Raw genomic sequence first — 23,189 nt, forward strand, 5'->3', positions numbered from 1 at the left:
ACAACGTACTTGTTTTCTTACTAAATGAGCACTTAGAAATTTTCAGTGTAGCCACTGCCCACAACTAAATAAGAGAGCTACCATTACAGTACTTAGGTTACATGGTCACATGATTAGGTTACATGGTCACATGATTAGGTTACATGGTCACATGATTAGGTTACATGGTCCCATGATTTTTGCAGCAAAAGTCCTAATTGCAGCTACCAGATAGGCATCTCCTAAAAACACTTCAAAAGAAAAAATGCAAGTTTGTCTTCCTGCAGAGTCCCCAGCCTCCTTGCAGGACTGTGACAGAAGTAATTGACACTATTTAGGGTTTAACATAATTTTAATTACAGATTGGGCGATAAATAATCAAAAAGTATATTGCAAATGTTTTTGTTTTTTTTAAATAGTAATATGTGCATATAGATCCTAGCTAGAATTGACAATGAACGGTTATTGTATACTGTAGATAACAAGACTATTTTCACTGTGATACGTTCTGTAGCCCCAAGAAACTGACATGGGTACCTAATATCTCAAGCAAACACATGAGAAACCCAACCACACAGGCTGATAGAATCTGTTTTATTATTAATATTATCATCATTATTTAACAGTTAAACTAAAAGAAGCCAACAATATCATTCCACCCCAACACGGGGTGAGCGCCCTGCACCCCCCTCAGGAAGAGGGAGGGAAAGAAGTTTTGTCCATGGGTAGTGGGGACAGGAGGTGGCTTAATCCAGCCCAGACAGCGACTACAGAAGGTAACAGGAACTGGTTTCTTCTCAACTGTTACAGTCTTTCCACCCCACTCCAGAGAATCCAATGTCCCTCCAAAGCCACAGCAAAATAAAAAGGTAAATCCCCCCTCCCAAAAAAAAATGGAAGTACCACCTATAAGGAGGAGACTGAAAAGAAAAAGGAAAAAAAAAAAACAACAAAGGACAAAAACATGTTAACTTAAAAAAAAATCCAAAACACAAAATAAAATAAGGTGATATTCGGTGCAACTTCCTGCTAAAGATAAGAGCGAGGTTTGCTTCCCCTTCAGGTTGGGGTATAACAGGCAGAGCGTCCCCCGTAAATTAGGCAAAGTAGCACCTACATCCGCTTCTCCCCAGTGCCGTGAGCCGGGAGGTAAGTCAGCTTGCCGTAAGGGGTGAGCACGCTGTTAGGGGGCTGCGTAAGGAGAGAAAGCAAAATATGGGGGGGAGACTCATCTCTCCTTCACGTGGTTCTGTGCTCCTCCTGTTGCCCCTGCAGCTTCCCGGCTCTCTTCAGAAAAGAGGATTTCAGATAGGTCATCCAGGATGGCAGTTTCCTTGGGATCCAGTAGGTTGAACTCCCGCACAAAAAGGAGGAAGTGGATAAAGAGTGTATTTAAGTGTCCGTGCAATTCTAGAACCGCAGTCTCCTTGAAGTGTGCAGAGTAAATGTGAGCCATGACGTGAAAAAGGTATCGGCAGATCTTTTTGACCAAAGAATCAAATGAGCTGGGGAATTCTTTTCCTGTGAGATTAAAAAAACAAAAAACGCAGGTTAAAATGTCACATACAAAGAAACAGTTGTAAACATAAAGTAGATCCTCTTGGCATTTAGAAAGTCATAACCACAAGTGATGCACATTTCAGTTAAACATTGTTAGATCACACTCACCAGTTTTAACCCCTTAAAGGGACAGTCAAGTCCAAAAAAAACTTTCATGTTTTAAACAGGGCATGCAATTTTAAACAACTTCCCAATTTACTTTTATCACCAATTTTGCTTTGTTCTCTTGGTATTCTTAGTTGAAAGCTAAAACTAGGAGGTTCATATGCTAATTTCTTAGACCTTGAAGACTGCCTCTAATCTGAATACATTTTGACCACTAGAGGGCATTAGTTCACATGTTTCATATAGATAACATTGAGATCATGCACGTAAAGTAACCTAGGAGTGATCACTGATTGCCTAAACTGCATGTCTGTCAAAAGAACTGAAATAAGGGGGCAGTCAGCAGAAGCTTAGATACAAGATAATTACAGAGGTAAAACGTGTATTATTATAACTGTGTTGGTTATGCAAAACTGGGGAATGGGTAATAAAGGGATTATCTTTCTTTTTAAACTACAAAAATTCTGGTGTTGACTGTCCCTTTAACACCAGGATTAAAGTGTTAACATTGGAACGAAGTTCTGATGTAGACACTTGATGTAAAAATGAAATCGCGAGATCATTGATGTGATTACGCGATTTCAAGGCCGGGATCGAATCATGGGGGACTGTCTATGGTTCTAGGCATGTCCCCCATTTCGATTCCAGCTTGAGTCAAAGGTAGAGGGGCTGCAGGACGCCTATATAATGTAGGACGTTCCATGACGCCCTAATGGTGTGAAAGGATCAAGGGTTTCCCAGTTTCTGTGCTTAAAAGGGCACAGACAATTTTGACATTTTTGCTTACTATTGGTAAGTTCAGGTGTGTACTTTTTTCGTGTATCCAATACTTACATACAAGTACATACACTTGAGCATGAGGTATTGTATTGGGAGTACTGTTACACAAGGAATTAATCACATCCAATATTTGAGGGGGTTATGGCTGAAAACAAAATGTATGCTTATCTGATCAATTCTTTCCTTTCCTGGCATGGAGAGTCCACAAATCCATTCAATTACTAGTGGGAATTCAACTCCTGGTCACCAGGGGGAAGCAAAGAACACCCCAGCAGAGCTGTTAAGTATCACTCCCACTTCCCATAACTCCCAGTCATTTGGCTGAAGGAATATGGAAAGAGAAGATGACAGAAGGGTATAGCGGTGCCTGAGGTTTAAAATAGACAACCGCCATCTTAAAAAGAATCAAGGACGGGTCGTGGACTCTCCATGCCAGGAAAAAAAAGAATTTATCAAGTAAGCATAAATGTTGTTTTCTTTCCAATGGCATGGAGAGTCTACAAATCCATTCAATTACTAGTGGGAACCAATACCCAAGCAAGAGGACACAGAATAGAAGGGAGGGAGAACAAGACAGGCGGATCTAAACAGAAGGCACCACTGCTTGAAGAACTTTCCTCCCAAAAGAGGCCTTAAATAAGGTAAAAACATTGAATATGTAAATTCGGAAAAAGAATGCAGCGAGGACAAAAATGCCGCCTGCAGATTGGATCCACAGAAGCCTCCTTTATAAAAAAAAGTCTAGGAAACAGAAACATTCCTAACGGAATGAGCTGTAAGCGTGTAGAAGGATGTAATCCAGTCGACCAATAAGTCAACCAAAAAAACACTTCTCAACCAAAAGAAAAGAGGAGAAGAAAAAGGCTTCTGCCCTTTATGTTTACTAGAAACGCGACAAAAAGGGCAGCAGATAGACTAAAATCTCTGTCTGCAGACAGAACTATAGAGCATGCACAACATCCAGGTTATGCAAGAGCCTTTCCTTATGAGAATAAGGATAGAACAGAAGAAATAACAATAAATTCCTGATTGATATTACGGTCTGAAACAACCTTAGGAAGAAATTCCATTCAGATATGTAGGACCGCTTTTTTCGCATGATAAATAAGGAAGGCGGATCGCAAAGGAGAGCCAAAAACTCTCCAAGACAAAGATTAAATATCAATAAAGCGCCTAGGCTCAAACAAACAGAGTCTGCAGCAGAACTCTAAGAATGAAAGAAAGGTTCCAAAGAGCAATAAAAACTTAAACATAGGTCTGATTTTGTCTAAGGCCTAAACAAAAAAGATGAAACATCTAAAAGTTACCCATACCTTTATGCAACAAAAAAGGGGAATAATCTTCAAAGAACAGACGGTTAAGTCCTTCTCCAGGAGCCCCTGAAGAAGTCCCTGAAGAAAGGCAGAAGTTGAGGAACCCTCGACTGGTTCTAAGAAAAACCCTTAGATTCACACCAGAAAAAATACGAACACCATACTTAATGGCAAATCCTGTGAGTTACCGGATTACGATTGTGAACCAAAGAAAGACTCAGAAAACCCTTGCTAGACAAGACTAGGCGTTCAATCTCAAAGCAGGCAGGATCGTTAATCTAGGCATGGAAAAAGGCCCTGAAGCATAAGGTCCTTTCTCAGAGACAAATTTCCATGGAAAAATCAAGTTCCCAAAACTAAGTTGGAGCGAGAAGATCAGAATATGAGACTGACATGCTACCCACTGAAACTCACAAGGCCCCCAAAGCCTGTTCCTATTAAATATTGGTTATCCCCCGAGGAAGGAGGGCAAACAGAGACATTAGGGTTAATCTTCCTGTTTCCTTTAAGATACCATGTACCTCCGTACCCATGTCATTAATGTATGGACAGCAATAAAGAGAAAGAAAGGCAGCAAGAAGTCCTGATCTTCTGACTGCAATCTAGAAAATCTTCACAGAGATCGAGGCAATGATCGACCCCAAAAAAAACATCCCCTGGAATTTTGCACCAAGGAACTCTTCCCAGATTCACCCTCCACCCGTAAAAGCGGAGAATCGACAACATAGAATCTAGTTCGGATCTTGCTAAATAAAAGGATGGCGCTTGAACCAAAATATAGTCCAAGTATAAAAAAAAAAAAAAAAAAAGTTCCTTTAATGAAAAAAAAAAAAAAAAAAAAAAAATATATAGTCCAAGTATGGGGCCACCATAATTCCTTGAGATCTGGTCACTGCCAGAAAAGCCCCTAGAAACTTAATAAAGATTCGAAGGTCAGGCTAGTCCTAAATGAAAGACTACAATGTAGAAGAGCTTGTCCAAAAAGTCAAACCGCATGAAAAGGAAAAGTTCCCTGAGGATAGGAACATGAAGGATAAGCAACCTTCAAATCGATGGAAGTCATGATCTGACCCTCCAGAACTAAGGACGAAAAGTTTCCTCTTTCTAGGGTAACTTAGATCCTTGACCTTGTACAGCCAGAGGAACTATGACCAACACTTCTAGGGAAGCGAGATGTTCACTGCCCAAGGCACCGGGACATCGCAAATCCAGATCCGCTAAAAAAAATAAAAAAAATAAGGGCAAACCTGCCCCCTCATCTCGGCCATGACTGAATAGGGTGTGGACCCTGTATGCTAACTAAACCTCAGAGGAAGGATTCTTAGATTGTTATCCTTATTCCAAGACAGGATAGACCTCCATGAGGTCGAGGATTGATCAGGCTGTAGTAATCCAGAGATCCTGAAGTCTAGCCTTCGTATCCCATAGCAGGAAAGCCGTCTACAAGAGACTGAGGAATCCCATCCAGGTACTGACCAGGCCTGGCCCTGCTTAACTTTCGAGATCAGACAGGATCGGGTGAATTCTGTGTGAAGGCACAGTCATTTCTTCAAAAGGAATCTGTAACCAGGTTCGAGCTTGTAACCCTTGCATTGTGAGAACCTGTCAAACACATTATTAAAAAATCTCTTCAATATGAGAGATAAACTAATAATAAAAAAAAAAACCTACAGATAACAGAGAGACTGCTTGTCCTAGACATAGTTGTTAATTTCTCTCATATTGAGATTTTTTACTATCTCCTTTAAACAACATAGGAGAAAACATGTCAAAGACAATAGTAAAACATTTAGTGCTAAAAGAACACTAAAATAAATGCATATAGAATATGCATGATTATATCCGTCACAGATATATTGAAGAATATATCAGATACTCTAGGCCAGTGGTCTCAAAGTACAGGCCCCAGGGCCAAATGTGGCCCTCAAGATAGTTTCATCTGGCCCTCCCTTGTTTAATAGGTAAACCATTACTTTAAGCTGCAAAAAATGTTTAGGGTTCTAAGAGGTGTAACAAGTTGATATTCTATATAGGCACTCACAAGACAAATATAAAGGACAAAGCATCCAGTGTAGACTCCTACCACACCCTGTGTTTGGTAAATGACACTTTTTACGTTGCTATACAGTTCCAAGACGATCTCTTCACTTGGTACTCAGAAGATAAATATACAACTGTGTATGGCTATTGTGGGCTACAACTCCCACTTTTCACTACTACTTGGATAAATGTCACTTCCATTTCCTAGTATATCCAGTTTTCGGAGCACTTACTCAGTTCAAGCGGCCCCCATGGGAGAAGAACACTTGGCAAGTGGCCCCCAAATACTTTGAGTTTGATATCCCTGCTCTAGGCAATACATGCTTAAAAAAACTATTCACAAATAATTATAAATATATGTCGCAACTGAGAAAAAAAAAAAAAACTGAACAGAGAAAATCTCATTATCAAAAAACTAAAAATGAAGATAATCCCAGGGCACCAGGAGGCATAAATAAAATTATGTCTTCAACAAGCTGCAACAGAAAGGCATGCAAGGCCCTAGAGAAGGGGAAAAGACAGAAAATTATATAAATAAACAAAGAAATAAAAGCTAAATCTGTACAGTACTAAAACCCCTTAAATAAAAGTAATTCCCATCTTAGAGGGAAATAAAACTTATTAGAATAATGACTACATATACACATAATTGGCCGATAACAGACAGATATCTGATAAGAAAAAGGCAGTATTCTGAAGGGTGAGATAACGAAAAATTGCCACTAGATGGCAGTAGACAGCTGTAAAAAATAAAAAATGGATAAAGAGAACAACCCTAACAACACATAAAACAAGTGGAGGAAAGGGTGTCCCACACAACTTATTATTACGCAGCCAGGATGGCACAAAGGAAAAGATAAGACGGGTACAGCTAGAGTCAGATCTCACACAAACAAACCCGATAACTAAATTATTATGGTCAAATAAATCGGCGAGACCCCCAAATTGGAAGAAATTCTCTGCAATAGCGCATACAATCTATTTATGGGACTCACTGACTTCTTCACATCCCCTGATCTCAAAGGGCTCCAGAGCAACTCCCTTAGACTCCTACTATGGTACAAATGAGCAAATAGAGGCCTCTACAGAATTGCTGATGTGATAGTTAACAATTCGGTTATTCCCTCTAACCATTATTCAGAGCTAGACCCCAATGACAGACACAATTGGTTTCACTACGAACAACTTAGACCAAGGGTCCAGACGATCTTACACTCCAAACCCCCTGACAAGCTACGAGATTATTTGCCTCTCTAAAAATACACCAAAAGGAGCTATTGCTAAATGATACCCCTTCATTAATACCTTGAACGCTGAGAGCAAGGACCACTTTATGCGCAAATGGGAAACTGATCTTAACTTGCACTGGGATAGAACACAATGGGCTAAGATAATAAAAGGGGGATGTTCACTCACCCTTTGTGCCAACCTGAGGGAGAACTTTTTAAAAACGGTTTATAGATGGTACATACATACAACACGCAAGGGAATGTTTCAACAGTTTTTAGGGGTTGTGGGGAACAAGGTACCTTCCTACATACTTGGTGGGAATGCACATCCACTACACAGATCTGGACCTAGACCTCAAGCTTACGGAGTTCGATGTTCGACAAGCAAATCAACCTATTCCCAGTTTAACCCGAAAGGAAAATAAACTAGCCATGACCATCTGCACAGCTACCAGATTAAGCATAGCTTGTTACTGGAAGAGAGATATACCTACCTTTTCCCTTATCACCCGCAAAATTGAACACATACATCAATTATCTAGTTTATCCGCAAGCCTGTTAGATCAGAGAGATGATTTCTTAAAGATATGGGAACCTTGGATAATGTACTCTGAAGCCTTAAACAGCAAGGCTCGTAGGACAGACCCTGCGATAGACCAGCCCCCTTCAATTCCTCATAACAATGTATTTAAGGGCAGTATTCCATCTGTAACATGTACGTTTGTTAACTTTTCTGTTTAGTGAACCTAACATTTTTCTTGACTTGCTCAATACTCTAGTTACAAGAGAGGACACAGATGTTCACGAGTGTATATTTTAAATTGTGAAAATGATTATAACTTTTCGCTTCTTCCGATTTCCCATATATATATATATATATATATATGCACCTGTGAAAATGTTATTTTTGGAAAATATCAAAAACCTTAATAAAAATTATTTTAAAAAATAAATAAATGAAAAATGGAGAGACCAGTTCTTTTAACTAAAACGGTCGTCACCGCACTGAAAATTTAAGCACCCCAAATAAAATAACTGCCCAATACATGCTAGTATTTAACAACTCTGTTAAAAAATAAAGCAGATCTCTTTTACATCCTTCGTTAAAAAGGATCTCCAAATTTGCGGTAAACTCGCTTACACTGTCAGATCAGGAAAGCGGAGTTATGATTACTGCTTCACGATGACCATGAAACAAGACACAAAGCATAAGACACATATACTGAGAAAGTCTCAAAGCTGCAAGAGGCTAAATGGGTCAAAGAAAACGCCAATGCCGGGAAGAGTCGTCACACTCCGAAAACCAAAATGGCACCGCCTCCACTTGCTGCTTAAAAAAAAAAAAAAAAAGCGTCAAGAAACCAGTACTAGCGTATAAAATATCTAAGGTTGAATCAGGGATACAATATCAACAACCCCTATTAAAATCCAACACAAGTAGAAATAAATGAGCCAGACATACAATCCTTGAGACTGGCGCCTTATGTAGCAGTCACCGCAGAGATACCTCTGACTGGACGTTACTCAGATTTTACAAAACAGTACTCCAAGAGAGACTCCATAGAGGAGTGCACAAATCAGCAAGGAGTGACCTACAACTTTAAACTGAGGTGTTGCCGCTGATAAAGGATCCTTACTGGCATTTAAAAGGGACACTGAACAAAAAAAAATTATTTCGTGATTCAGATAGAGCTTGAAATTTCAAGCAACTTTCTAATTTACTCCTATTATCAAATTTTCTTCATTCTCTTGGTATCTGTATTTGAAAAAGCAAGAATCTAAGTTTAGATGCCGGCCCATTTTTGGTGAACAAACTGGGTTGTCCTTGCTGATTGGTGGATAAATTCATCCACCAATACAAAAAGTGCTGTCCAGTGATCTGAACCAAAAAAAAAAAAAAAAAAGCCTAGATGCCTTCTTTTTCAAATAAAGATGGCAAGAGAAAGAAGAAAAATTGATAATAGGAGTAAATTAGAAAGTTGCTTAAAATTGCATGCTCTATCAGAATCACGAAAGAAAAAAATTTGGGTTCAGTGTCCCTTTAAGAAGCAGAGTCTGAAATTCTTCATACTAATACCTCTAGGTTCCAATAATGCCTGCCCCACTGATGATTAAAGTAAAGTGGCACAAGTCCCCCACCCTTAAGAGAAACTACCCTGAGTTTTAAGTCACCCCTCAGACCACAAGCCATAGAGGGAAAAGGGTAATCAAGGGACTTACCAGACTTGCAGCTCCCAGTAGCTCCCGGTCTGGCAGAGGAAAAAAAACCTTATCCTGACAGGGACCTAGGAACTGCAGCTGCAGTGCAGATATAATCTCCCAGGTTTGACAGCTTCACCTGATCGCTGACAGGGACCTGAGCATAAAAGAAAAGCAGAGTAACCAACCCTGGTTTTCTATCAAAGGAATTAGAATTAAAGCAAGGACCACCTTGCAGCCTTCTAACTGCTAAAGCCACCATTACTCTTAGTAAAGAGATTGACACGGACACAGCATAAACACAATCCTAGCTTGCAGGAAAAAGTACCCATTAAAGGATTAAATAGTTGATCTTCTTCAGACACATTTTCACACCACCCCTACGATGTACGAAGCAAAGAATGACTGGGAGTTACGGGAAGTGGGAGTGATACTTAACAGCTCTGCTGGGGTGTCCTTTGCTTCCCCTGGTGACCAGGAGTTGAATTCCCACTAATAATTGAATAGATTTGTGGACTCTCCATGCCATTGGAAAGAAATCTTTCAAAGGGACAGTCTAGTCCAAAACAAACTCATTCAGATAGGACATGTCAATTTAAACAATTTTCAAATTTACATCTATCACCAATTTTGCTTTGTCTCTTGGTATTCTTAGTTAAAAGCTAAACCTAGGAGGTTCATATGCTAATTTCTAAGCCCCTGAAGGCCGCCTCTCATCTCAGGGAATTTTGACAGTTTTTCACCACTAGAGGGTGTTAGTTCATGTGTTTCATATAGATAACACTGCTCACGCACGTGGAGTTCCAAGGAGCCAGCACTGATTGGCTAAAATGCAAGTCTGTCAAAAGACCTGAAATAAGGGGGCAGTCTGCAGAGGCTTAGATACAAGATAATCACAGAGGTAAAACATATATTAATATAACTGTGTTGGTTATGCAAAACTAGGGAATGGGTAATAAAGGGATTATCTATCTTTTAAAACAATATTCTGGTGTAGACTGTCCCTTTAAGGAAATACTGTGCCATTAACCAAGCACTCCTATAATCCAGAATCAGCAAACCAGAGGGGTAACGGGTCTCACATAGGTCTGAACACCACGGGTCAACGTAAAGCTGGAACACCTCTAATCTTCAACCTTCCTTCTGGAGGCAAAGAACAAAACTGGGTAGTACAGTGATGTGGGAGGGGATTAAAAGCTTTGGTTGTTTGGGGTTCTTTGCCTCCACAGTGGCGGGAACTCAATCCCACATGTCAAGGCTTGTGGACTCTCACCATCATATGAAAGAAATCTCTTAAAATCCAAGCTGTATAAACTATAACATGTCTCTAGGTCTGATTTGCTTATTGGCTGATACCTAGGAAACCAAATGCTTTATTGCTGCACATAAACATGCCCCACAAGCATAAAAAGAACTGATGAATTCTATGACATTTGGCTAGGTAATAACAGCTCCCCTGGAACAGGACAATCTGTAATGCTGTGGGTGGATGGGAACTTGAAGGTATCCTTCAGATCTCTAAAGGTTACAAACGGACAATGTTTAGCCTGTCTAAGATTTAGTTCGGAGAAAACACCTGGTCCCTGAATAGAAACAGGATACACTATAGCTCAAAAGGTACTGTCTTTCACCAGATGCTGAGGAACCTGAGTAGGTTCCAAACCCGAATACTGAACCGGCTAAAGAAAAAACTTAAATTATGCTTACCTGATCATTTCATTTCCATCGTGGGGAGGAGAGTCCACGGCTTCATTCATTACTATTGGAAATTAAGAACCTGGCCACCAGGAGGAGGCAAAGACACCCCAGCCAAAGGTTTAAATACCTCTCCCACCCCCCCATCCCCCAGTCATTCTGCCGAGGGAAATAGGAACAGTAGGAGAAACATCAGGGTATAAATTGTGCCAGAAGATAAATTAAATTTAGGTCCACCAACCGAAGATACGGTCGGGAGCTGTGGACTCTCCTCCCCATGATGGAAATTAAATTATTAGGTAAGCATAATTTAAGTTTTCCATCTAAAGGGGAGAAGAGTCCGCAGCTTCATTCATTACTATTGGGAACATATACTCAAACTCTAGAGGAGATTGAATGAAACCAGGAGGGTAAAAGGCAGATCCTAATCTGAGGCCACCACAGCCTGTAGAACCTCTCTCCCAAAAGCCGCTTCCGCAGAAGCAAAAACATAAAATTTGTAAAACTTCGTTAGAGTGTGTAAGGAGGACCAGGTAGCCGCCTTACAAATATGCTCCATAGAGGCCTCATTCTTAAAGGCCCAAGATGAAGCCACCGCTCTACTGGAATGAGCCGTGATCCTCTGAGGAGGCTTATGTCCCGCTGTCTCGTAAGCCAAACGGATCAAGCTCCTCAGCCAAAAAGACAAAGAAGTAGCAGAAGCTCTCCGACTCCTGTGCTTCCCTGAATACACAACAAAGAGATGTAGATTGTCTGAAGTCCTTTGTAGCCTGAAGATAGAACTTCAGGGCACGGAAAACATCTAGATTGTGAATTAACCGCTCCTTCGAAGAAGGGGGGTTAGGGCAGAGAGAAGGAACAAATATTTCCTGATTGATGTTACAATTGGACACCACCTTGAGAAGAAATCCCAAGCCGGTGCGAAGAACAGCCTTATCCGAATGAAAAACCAGATAAGGTGGCCAATGTTGCAAGGCCACCAGTTCAGACACTCTGCGAGCCGATGCAATGGCCAACAGGAAAAGAACCTTCCAGGACAGAATCCTAATGTCAAGGGAATGCATACGCTCAAATGGGACCTGTTGCAAAAACCTTAAGGACCAAGTTCAAGCTCCACGGTGGAGCAGACTGCCTAAAGACAGGCCTGATTTGAGACAAAGCCTGAACAAAGGATTGGAGGTCAGGGAGCTCAGCGAGTCTCCTGTGTAATAAAACAGATAATGCCAAAATCTCTCCCTTTAAGGAACTAGCAGCAAATCCCTTTTCTAGACCTTCTTGAAGGACAGACAGAATTCTGGAAACCCTCACCTCGTGCCAAGGGTATCCATGTTTCTCACACCAGGTCAAGTAAGTCCTCCACACATTATGGAAAATGCGCCGAGTGACTGGTTTCCTTGCCTGAACTAGAGTGTCAATCACACTTTCAGAAAAACCTCTCTTGGCTAGGACTAAGCGTTCAATCTCCACACAGTTAGCCTTAGAGAATAGAGATTCTGATTTTGGAAAGAACCCTGCTCCAACAGATCCCTGCGATAGGGTAACCTCCACGACAGAGTATGACATCCAGATCCGCAAACCACCTCCTCCGCGGCCACGAAGGAGCAATCAAAATGGTTGACGCTGTCTCCTGCTTTATGCGTGCCACTATACGAGGTAGAAGTGGTAAGGGAGGAAAAATGTATGCCAGATCAAACCCCCAAGGCACCGCTAATGCATCTATCAGTTCTGCCTGGGGTCCCTCGACCCGTAACGGGGAAGTTTGCAATTGAGTCTGGACGCCATGAGATCTATCTCCAGCGTCCCCCATCTGAGACAAGTCTCCACAAACACCACTGGGTGAAGAGACCATTCCCCTGGGTGGAAAGTTTGCCTGCCGAGAAAGTCCGCTTCCCAGTTGTCTACACCTGGGATGTGGATCGCCGGAAGTGAGCAGTTGTGGGCCTCCGCCCATTCAAGTATCCAAGACACATCCCTCATTGCGAGGGAGCTCCTCGTACCCCCCTGATGGTTGATGTAAGTCACCGAGGTAATGTTGTCCGTCTGAAATCTTATGGAAGTTGAATGCCCCAGGCGGGGCCACGCCTTCAGAGCATTGTAGTTTGCTTGAAGTTCCAGGATATTTATTGGTAAACGGGAATCCAGCCGAGACTATTTCTCCTGTGCCAGTCTGGCACCCCAAACAGCTCCCCATCCTGCTAAACTCGCGACCGTGGTCACAATCTCCCAGGACGGTCTCAAGAAGGATGTCCCCATGGACAGTTGCTCCGGGCAGATCCACCAAGAGAGGGATGTCTGAGCCCGTACATCCATGGATCAGGGAGCTCTTCCCAGAGTTTATCTTCCAACCATGAGATTGAAGTAACAGGAGCAGAGGCCTTGAATGGTCCACTGCGTGACTGAAGGACGGCGCCTGAACCAGGATGACATCTAGATAGGGGCGCCACCGCAATGCCCCTGGATCTGGCTACAGCAAGCAGGGCCTCAAGAACCTTTGTGAAAACTCTCAGGGACGTTGCCAGACCGAAAGGAAGGGCAACAAAATGGAAGTGCTGGTCCAGGAATGCAAATCTTAGGAACTTGAAGTGGCCCCTGTGAATCGGAACATGAAGGTAGGCATCCTTCAAGTCTATTGTGGTCATGAACTGCCCCTCTTGAACTAGGGGCAAAATGGACCTGATCGTTTCCATTTTGAACGATGGAACAAACAAAAACTTTCTTTTACAAGATACGATGAGTCCATGGATTTCATCCTTACTTGTGGGATATCACCTCCGGGTCAGCAGGAGGAGGCAAAGAGCACCACAGCAGAGCTGTATATATAGCTCCTCCCTTCCCTCCCACCCCAGTCATTCTCTTTGCCTGTGTTAGTGATAGGACACATGCCCTATTGTTTGCACGCCCTTTGGGCATTACAGTTGAATGAAATCGCCCGATACCTCCTCGGCTGTGTTATTAAGGAACATACAGAAGAAAGGGTTTTGTGCAGTGTACAGGATGCTTTTTATGCTGCATTAGCATACAGCAGAGAGGCTTCGTAGGCATGCAGTATTTCAGAGGGGTTATAACACTCCGGATACCTTTAATCTATCAGTGCCCCTTTTCTTGAAGTTAGAAGACATTGAATCTTTTTATGCGTTTATGTTCTTCTGCACAGACAAATAAACAGTCTCAGTTTAACAGTTAAAGCGACAGTGTTAAAAAAAATTTATTGAGAAATTACAGCAATAACTTTGTGTAAATTTAAATAATAAAAAAAAAAGAGATTGCTGTTTAGGAGTCTGTTGACAGTGGTCGAATTATGCCACCAATTTCTCCTATAGTGTCCCACAAAGTTTTGTGGCCGACATGCAGTGCCCTGTGCTTCCTTTTTCACTCCACTTAGTTATGATGCATTTTATGTTTTTCCCATGAGGTAGTAAACATTTCTAGAGGAATAATTTCTGTAGTTACTATTTCTAAATGGTTCCTCCATGTTGGAGGAAGATGTTTTGGGATTCTCTGAGAGAGCATTCTCAGACTCGGGTGGAATTGTTGTTTTGGGAATTTTTATCTATCCTGGGCGATTCCAACATAGTACGTGTAATCTATACTAGTGCGTCCAGTGAATTATAAGAATGGCCGCATTTCCTATTTTTTTTAAAGCTGTTTCCCATAACCTACTAAGCTATGGTGGCTGGACACACATTTCCTAGTGGGAGATGGTGTTGTTTTGGCTTCGCTAAATGATCTACTATATCTTCAGAGGATAGTTGGACATGACATTACAGGTGGGATGTACACAAGGGCTTACAATGGCAACCAGGTGTGTACTTGACTACCGTCGCTGGTGCGACGGCAGATTGATTTGATGCATTGTCTGATGCTACTAAGTCAGACACTTTCCCTGGATAACCTCCAGGACAGGATTAAACAGCTTTCAAATTGGCTAATTTCTTTCTTCCGAATTCTTCCCTTCAACTTATCGAAATAGGTTGTTCTGTTCCAGCTCACAGTTTTTTATGATTAGAGCCTTGTTCTACGGATATATGCTCTAAGTTTAATCTTTTAGTGATTCCTTACAAGGAGAGATCCTGTTGGGACCTGGCTTGATGGAAGCAATTTCTTTTGAAAATTTAAAGATTTATTAAAAATAAAAAAAAAATATGTATCCTGCTGTTGTATCAAAGACGGCAAGAATGACAGGACCCCGATCCGGCATTGGATCTAGTCAGGGGTAGATTTCCCGTCTTCACTCAGGCTTGGGTTAGAGATCAAAGGCTTTCTCCCAGAGGCAGGTTTTTTTCTGTTTTCAAGTTAATCTGTAGATCAGACTAAAGGAGAGGTATTCTTGCACTATGTAGGAGACCTCTCAGGCCTGGGAGTGCTTGTTCCAGTTTGGGAACCATGATAGTTTCCATATCACTGAAGATTTTTTTGTCAAGAGTCAGGAACTCACAGATTGTCAATGCTTGTATTGTCCTTCAGTCCAATCCTCGGCCTTCAGTGGTTCAGTGCATGGAAGTGTTTGGGCTGATGGTGATGGCATTGGACATCATTCCGTTTGTTTGGTTCCATCTCAGTCCTTTGCAGTTGATCATGCTCAGGCTGTGGAATGGAGATTCTGCCGACTTGTCTCCTCAACTAACCTTGGTGCAGGAGACAAGGAATTCACTTCGATGGTGGTTGTCCCTGGTACATCTATCCCAGGGAGCAGGCTCTCGCAGACCATCTTGGGTGATTGTGTCAACAGATGCCAGCCTTCTAGGGTGGGGCGGAATCTGTTCTTTCTATAGCTTCGGCCCAGTTTATCAGATTTTAGAAGGACTACATAACGACGGTGGCTTATATCAATCATCAGGGGGGGAACAAGAAGTTCCTTAGCGATGTTCGAGGTAGCCAAAATAATTCAGTGGGCTGAGGCTCGCTCTTGCCATCTGTCGGCGATCTACATCCCAGGGGATGCAGATTTTCTGAGCGGGCAGACTTTTCATCCGGGAGAGTAGGCGCTTCATCCGGAAAAAAATTTCAAGTCTGATTCTCAGGTGGGGTCGACCGGAGGTGGACTTTATGGTGTCTCGTCAGAATGCCAAGCTTCTGAGATACGGGTCCAGGTCCAGTGTTCCCCAGGCCGAACTGATAATGCTTTGGCAGTTCCTTGGGTTTTAGCCTAGCATATGTATTCCCTCCGTTTGCTCTCCTTCCTCGGGTGATTGCTCAAATCAGGACAAAACAGGAGTGGACATCTGTGAATCTCTTTCCCCGGCGTGGCCTCGCAGGATTTGGTATGCCAATCTAGTGGACATGTCATCTTGGCCACCGTGGAAGCTTCCATTGCGGAAGGACCTTCTCTTTCAGGGTCCCTTCCTTCATCCAAATTAATTCTCTGCAGCTGACTGCTTGGAGATTGAACGCTTAATTTTATCTAAGCGAGGTTTTTCTGATTCAGTCATAAGTACTTTAATTCAGGCCCGTAAGCCTGTTACTAGGAAATTTTACCATAAGATATGGCGTCAATATCTTTATTGGTGTGAACCCAAGGGCTACTCTGGAGTAGGGTTCGGATTCCCTTTATTTCTTTTGTTACGCAAGCATCTGGCAGATGGCCTACTCCCAGCTGATGAGTGGCAAAAACCACAAAACAGCTGTCCTGGTATGGTCTGTATCACTGTACTAACCCTAGCTAAGCTGAAAAGCTGTGTATACAGCAATGCTATGGTGTAAAGGGACTCTGCGTAAAAGCAGACTATTCCAGCTGTACATTCTTTTTGTCAGGCTCCGACTAGAAACAGGCCTGTATTTAGACCTATTGTTCCTCCTTGGAGTTTAAATTTACTTCTTAGAGTTCTTCAAGGAGTTCCGTTTGAGCCTATGCATTCCATAGATATTAAGTTATCTTGGAAAGTTTTATTTTTCTTTGCTATTTCTTCTGCTCATAGAGTATCTGAGCTTGCGGCATTTCAATAGGATTCTCCTTATCTTATTTTCCATTCCAATAAGGTGGTGTTACGTACGAAACCTGGTTTTTCCTCTTAAGGTTGTTTCTAGCAAATTACTCAGGAAATTGTTGATCCTTCCTTGTGTCCTAATCCTTCTTCTAAGAAGGAACGTCTGCTATATAATTTAGATGTAGTATGGGCCTTAAAGTTTTCTTACATGCAACTAAGCATTTTCGACAATCTTCTTCTTTGTTAGTCGTATTTTTCAGGGAAACGTAGGGGTCAGAAAGCTACGGCTACCTCTCTTTCTTTTGACTGATGAGTATCATCCGTTTTGCATATGAGACTGCTGGACAGCAGCCTCCTGAACGAATTACTGCTCATTCCACTAGGGCTGTGGCTTCCTCATGGGCATTCAAAAATGATGCTTCTGTTGAACAGCTTTGCAAAGCTGCAACTTGGTCGTCTTTTCACACTTTTTCCAATTTTCCAAATTTGATACTTTTGCCTCGTCTGAGGCTGTTTTTGGGAGAAAAGTTCTTCAAGCAGTGGTGCCTTCCGTTTAGGTTCCCCGACTATATATACTATAGCTTTGGTATTGTATCCCACAAGGATGAAATCCGTGGACTCATCATATCTTGTAAAATAAAAGGAAAAATGTATTCTTACCTGATAAATTTGTTTCTTTTACGATATGAGTTTCTTTTACGATATGAGTCCACGGCCTTTCATTTTGTTAAACTTCAGTCACCTCTGCACCTTGGCTTTTCCTTTCTCTTCCTAAATTCGGTCGAATGACTGGAGTGGGAGGGAAGGGAGGAGCTACATATACAGCTCTGCTGTGGTGCTCTTTGCCTCCTCCTGCTGACCAGGAGGCGATATCCCACAAGGATGAAATCCGTGGACTCATCGTATCGTAAAAGAAACAAATTTAACAGGTAAGAATAAATGTCCTTTTTTTGGAACTACGAACAGATTTGAATAATACCCTAGACCCCTTTCTGCAAGGGGTACTGGTACGATAACACCTAGAGGAAAGATCTCTCACACATCCTAGAAAGGCCTCTTTCTTTTCCGGCCTCGATATCAGGTTTGACACAAGGAATCTGCCCCTGGGAGGGAAGGACTTGAATCCTATCCTGTAACCCTGGGAGACTACCTCCAGAACCCAGGGGTCCTGCACATCCTGCAACCAGGCGTCGTAGAATAGAGATAACTTGCCCCCTACTCAGTCCGTAGACCTGTCAGGGGCTGCCCCCTCATGCTGACTTGGTCTCTGCAGGCTTCTTGTTCTGTTTGGACTTGTTCCATGTTCTCTTGGACTGGTCAGCCTTTGCGGCTGGCTGCTGGCGCTTGGCCTTATCCGCACGAAAGGGACGAAAAGTAGATCCTTTCGGTTTAGCTTTCTTATCTTGGGGTAGGAAGGCACCCTTGCTTCCTGTAACCGTGGAAATGATCAAGTCCAGGCCTTGGCCGAACAGAATCTTTCCTTGAAAGGGCAGGGACAGCAACCTCAGTTTAGAGGTCATGTCCGCCAACAAAGATTTTAGCCGCAAGGCCCTGCGCGCGAAAACCGAAAACCCTGACACCTTAGCAGGCGAATAATTTGCATATGGACGTCGCAAATTAAAGAATTGGCTACCTTCAAATCCTTAATCTTTTCCTGCACGTCTTCGAAAGAGTGTTCACCCTCAATCATTTAAGTCAGGACATCACATCAATATGACGCAGCTCCAGCAATCGCGGCTACGACTGCTGCCGGCTGAAAAACAAACCCTGTGTGTTAAAACATCTTTCTCAGCATGTTCTCCAACTTTTTATCCATGGGCTCTTTAAACAATGAACTATCTTCTAGGGGAATAGTCGTTCGCTTAGCGAGCATGGAGATGGCCCCATCCACTCTAAGAATGGTCCCCCACAGCTCCAACTGAGCTTCCGGAATGGGAAAAAGCTTCTTAAAGGGGAAAAGGAAGAACCTAATCAAGCTCATTCGTTCTTGATAATGTTATCCAACTTTATAGGAACCGGGAAGGTCTGGGGTACCACACTGTCCTCATAAACCTTATCTAGCTTAGGGATAGAAGGTTCCTCCGGAAGCTTCGGCTCCAGAACCTCTAGAGTAGCAAGCACCTGCTTTAGCAAAAAGCACAAATTCTCCATCTTAAACCTATAGCCAGGCTCCTCTGCCGGAGCTTTAGGTGAGACAGATTCTGACCCAGAAGGAGTCCCCTCAGAAGCGTCGGAATGGGCCCCTTCATCGAACTACTCAGCAGGAGCATCTGATGAAGACAAGTCCTGAGTTGGGCCGCTCTGAAAGGCCCTACGCTTGCGCTTACGGCTCAGTGGTACTAGAGATTCTTTTAGTCTTAGATGTCTCAAGCCATGTGGAACATAAATTGGGCAGACTGGTATACTGGTACCTCACAAACACAGGTATGAGACTTTTGTCAAAAGAGGGAGTACCTCCATAGCTTGCATCTTTATTAGAATAAAAGAGAAACTAACAGGCACCTTTATAACCGCCAATGGCCAGGGCACTTACCACTTCCTATGAACCGGACTACAGAAACCACTTTGTCTCCTCCGTTGCAGATCAGACCGGAAGTGAAGAGCCCCACTAGGTCACGCGGGTACCTCGCAGGACCGCCCCTGCCTAAAGGAGAAAACGCACCAAAAAGGGCCACGCAAAACTCACGGAAAATAACCTGATAGATCCACCCATTGCCAGAGCCTCATCCCGCACAGCGCAGCAATGAAACAAACAATATCATGTATAACCCCCCCCCCCCTGTTCAATAATCCCCCTACCAGGAATATTAACCCGTGATTCTGTAAAGATGTGGCCATGTCTTCTATGTTAACATTATTTATAAAATTAAACAATATTACCAGAATCCACACTGTGGAACAGGAACATGGCCCTTCAAGTGTGACAGGTCCTGGCAGCGCTCCTGACATGGACTTGAGAGAAGAAAGCAGTCTGCAAAACTCGTCAACGCCAATTGCTGTAAGAGCTGTTAATATGAGTAGGGATGGTTTCGCAAAAGACTCTCCCTGCATCTCCGGACTCTAACTTTCACTCAAGCCCTCACTGAGAAGCCTTATAGGGTTACTTGAAACTCCTGTACCATTGCGAAGAGTAGTACCCTCCATAAGAGACCTCTGAATCTTCGGCACCTCTCTGCCACCTCCTGTGACGAAAGAATGACTGGGTGATGAGGGGAGTGGGAGAGGTATTTAAGCCTTTGGCTGGGGTGTCTGCCTCCTCCTGGTGGCCAGGTTCTTAATTCCCAATAGTAATGAATGAAGCCGTGGACTCTCCTCCCCTTTAGATGGAAAATAACTTTAAAGTTGAAATTTTCAAACCAGTACAAGACAATGGGCCGATTCTCAGAAACTCGCCAGCATGGAGAGAAATCAGCTTATTTTACTGAGCACTAAACAGTAGTATATCTCCTTAAAAGGGACAGTCAACACCAGAATTTTTGTTGTTTAAAAAGATAGACAATCCCTTCATTACCCATTCCCCAGTTTTGCATAACGAACACAAATATATTAATATACTTTTTAACTTCTGTAATTACCTTGTATCTAAGCCTCTGTAGACTGCCCCCTTATTTCAGTTCTAGGTAGGCTCATATGCTAATTTCTTAGACCTTGAAAACCGCCTCTTATGTGAATGCATTGCAACAGTTTTTCACCACTAGAGGGCATTAGTTCATGTGTGTCATATAGATAACATTGTGCTCACGCACGTGGAGTTACCTAGGAGTCAGCAATGATTGGCTAAAATGCAAGTGTCAGAAGAACTGAAATAAGGGGGCAGTTTGCAGAGGCTTAGATATAAGGTAATCACAGAGGTAAAAAGTATATTAATATAACAGTGTTGGTTATGCAAAACTGGGGAATGGGTAATAAAGGGATTATCTATCTTGTAAAACAATAAAAATTCTGGTGTAGACTGTCTCTTTAAGCTTTAGATTTGAATACTTTTTTGTCCAGGAAATAAGAGCTGTTCCACATAATGATGTAGAACTTAAGCTGCCCCTCCCCTCTTTACATTTTTATAGTTTATTTGGATGTCTTATTACTTACTAAATATATAATTACACTTTCTTAGATCCAGACATTATACTCGCACATAAGCCATGAGCTCAGGATATTAATTACTCACCTGTGCTCTGTCACCTATACTTGAAATCCGGCCTGTTGGTTACACAAAGCTGCTTGAGGAACCAATAACTCTATGGCCCAGTTAGGAATGAGAAGTGTCTATTAAAGCCAGCAGGCCACCTCGGTCATTCAGAACTTACCATATTTGGTTGGGAAGACATCTTCGTCAGTCACCAACTTCTGTACAGAGCTCATGACAAAGTCAATATACTGGGGGGCTGTGCACTTTATTTTCTTTCCTCGCTCGTCATACCAGTAGTACTGTCTGCAGTTTGGAACAGAATAGACACAGGTAAGAAGGAAACAAATGTACACACACATCTCACAATATCACCACAAGCACTATTTGTAGGAGTATTGGGATTGTTATACATACTGTAGCCTGGACACACTGCAAATGGATTATATGAAATGTAAGTGCATATTAGTCTATGGATTTGTTAGAGAGCATAAAGAGTACAGCATATACATTACACCTATATTTTATACAGCAATTAAAAGAATTAGTCATTTTTATACATGCATAAGAGATACTTATAAAAATGCTTTGCAGATAAGTATTTAAAGCTATCATTTTGTTAGTAAAATGTGCTGTGGCCAGTAAAAGCCTGATAAAATGACACTCCTATACGGATAGTATACAGATTACAGAGTAGCATACAGTGGGGTAAAGTAAACTACAGAAAACTCTGTCCTCTATAAAGTGATAGGAGAGGTTATGGGAGATTAAACCAGAATAGAGATGTCTCAGGTTCTTGTAATTACATTGCAAAGTGAATGCCTCTTTCTTTACACATAATATGTCCGACTGACATGGAACGCCTCTTCATGGTCAGAATGATCACACATGAAGCAAGAACATTTTAGACATTATTAGTTTGAAAAAAACGCTTGAAGAAAGGCAGAACTTCCCCATGAGCAGCTAAGCAAACACTTCTTCCCTAGCTCCAGGTTGTAGCTGTTAATTATCTGACCTTTTCTATACGTGTCTTTATACCAAAGCAGAAATGGGGGTCAAAACAATTTCATGTTACACAAAGCGTGAAACCCACAACTGCTAAACCGAGGCCACAGAATGTACAAACTTTTTACAGCAGTGGTAGAAACATGAGCATGAGTAAAGGTGGGCAAAGCCCCCACCACACACACAAATAAACATGCAGCACAAATGCTTGAGAGATAGACAACAAGTCTAAACCAAATGAAATTCTCTAGAAAATAAAACATCAGAGGCACAAGTCACACATTATTGGTCTCCAATGAAGCGGTTTGACTTGCCTGAAAGTAATTTTGTTCAAAGAGAGGACTACAAGCCTTTACATCATCAAGTATCAGTTCCAGAGACCCGTCAGCATCAAGCAGATGAGAACAGAAGGAAAGGCAAACTATTTCAAATGATGGTACAAACCAGATTCTCTTGGAAAAGATGTTCAAAGAAAATGGGTGTGATAAAGAAGAATCCCAAGGGTCCTACAGCACCACAGATATTGGCTGAAAACATTAGTAAAAAGAAGATCAGCGCTGTCAGTGCTCTATGTTAAAAGGATGACCACACAAATCCAGAGGCCTGGATAAACCAAGTGAGAGAGCCCAAACCCTGACAGTCAACAAGCAGCCAGGCCATGGGAATTGATGGGTGCCCGAAACATATGCTGGCTATGATATGTTCTGGATCTAAGATTGATAAGATTGATATAAACCCTGCTGTAACAGGAGTATTGAACAGCTTTAGCAGCTAAATGATCCGTGGTAGTATGCCTGCGGCTAACGCTATAAGCTATAGCAAAAGTGAACTGGGAATGCAAAAGGCTTAACAATTAATGTGTTCCGTATTAGAGAGTGAGTGAGAGAGAAGGTGCAATAATCCATCATCATACCTTGATGAAATGATCAGTGTATCGAATATATTACAGGAGGGAAAATACAGACTATTTACACTGTGTATTGTAACAACTGTATCACAGAAGTCTAAGGCTGCTGACGGTAAAGGAAGGACACAGAGTAACCGCAAACAAATTCAGAAGCAGGTGCAACTTCAAACATAACTACAGCAAAAGCTTGTACTATAGAGACAGCTGGCCCAGGAAATGTAACATATTGACTATAGATGTCTTTAGTTCTTGAGCCCTGCTGTATAGGAAGAGAGTGTGAGACTCAATGGATCCCAAACCCAACTGCACCAAAGGAAGCATTCAGAAGTG

General features: G+C 42.1%; 1 protein-coding gene across 2 annotated transcripts in view; it reads right to left on the bottom strand.

Moving 5' to 3' along the window:
* Positions 1-559: 559 nt before the first annotated feature.
* The window catches only part of MOB2 (MOB kinase activator 2), an 86,213-nt gene continuing 63,583 nt past the window's right edge, over positions 560-23,189 (bottom strand). For both annotated transcript variants that reach the window (XM_053720481.1, XM_053720480.1), the window contains exons 4-5: positions 21,129-21,253; positions 560-1,500 (exon numbers count right to left, since the gene is read on the bottom strand). In XM_053720481.1, the coding sequence (XP_053576456.1) occupies positions 1,208-1,500; positions 21,129-21,253 (418 nt within the window). In that variant the 3' untranslated portion in view covers positions 560-1,207. The remainder of the gene's footprint in view (positions 1,501-21,128; positions 21,254-23,189) is intronic.

This window comes from Bombina bombina, chromosome 7 (assembly GCF_027579735.1).
Source record: "Bombina bombina isolate aBomBom1 chromosome 7, aBomBom1.pri, whole genome shotgun sequence".
Taxonomy (NCBI): Eukaryota; Metazoa; Chordata; class Amphibia; order Anura; family Bombinatoridae; genus Bombina; species Bombina bombina.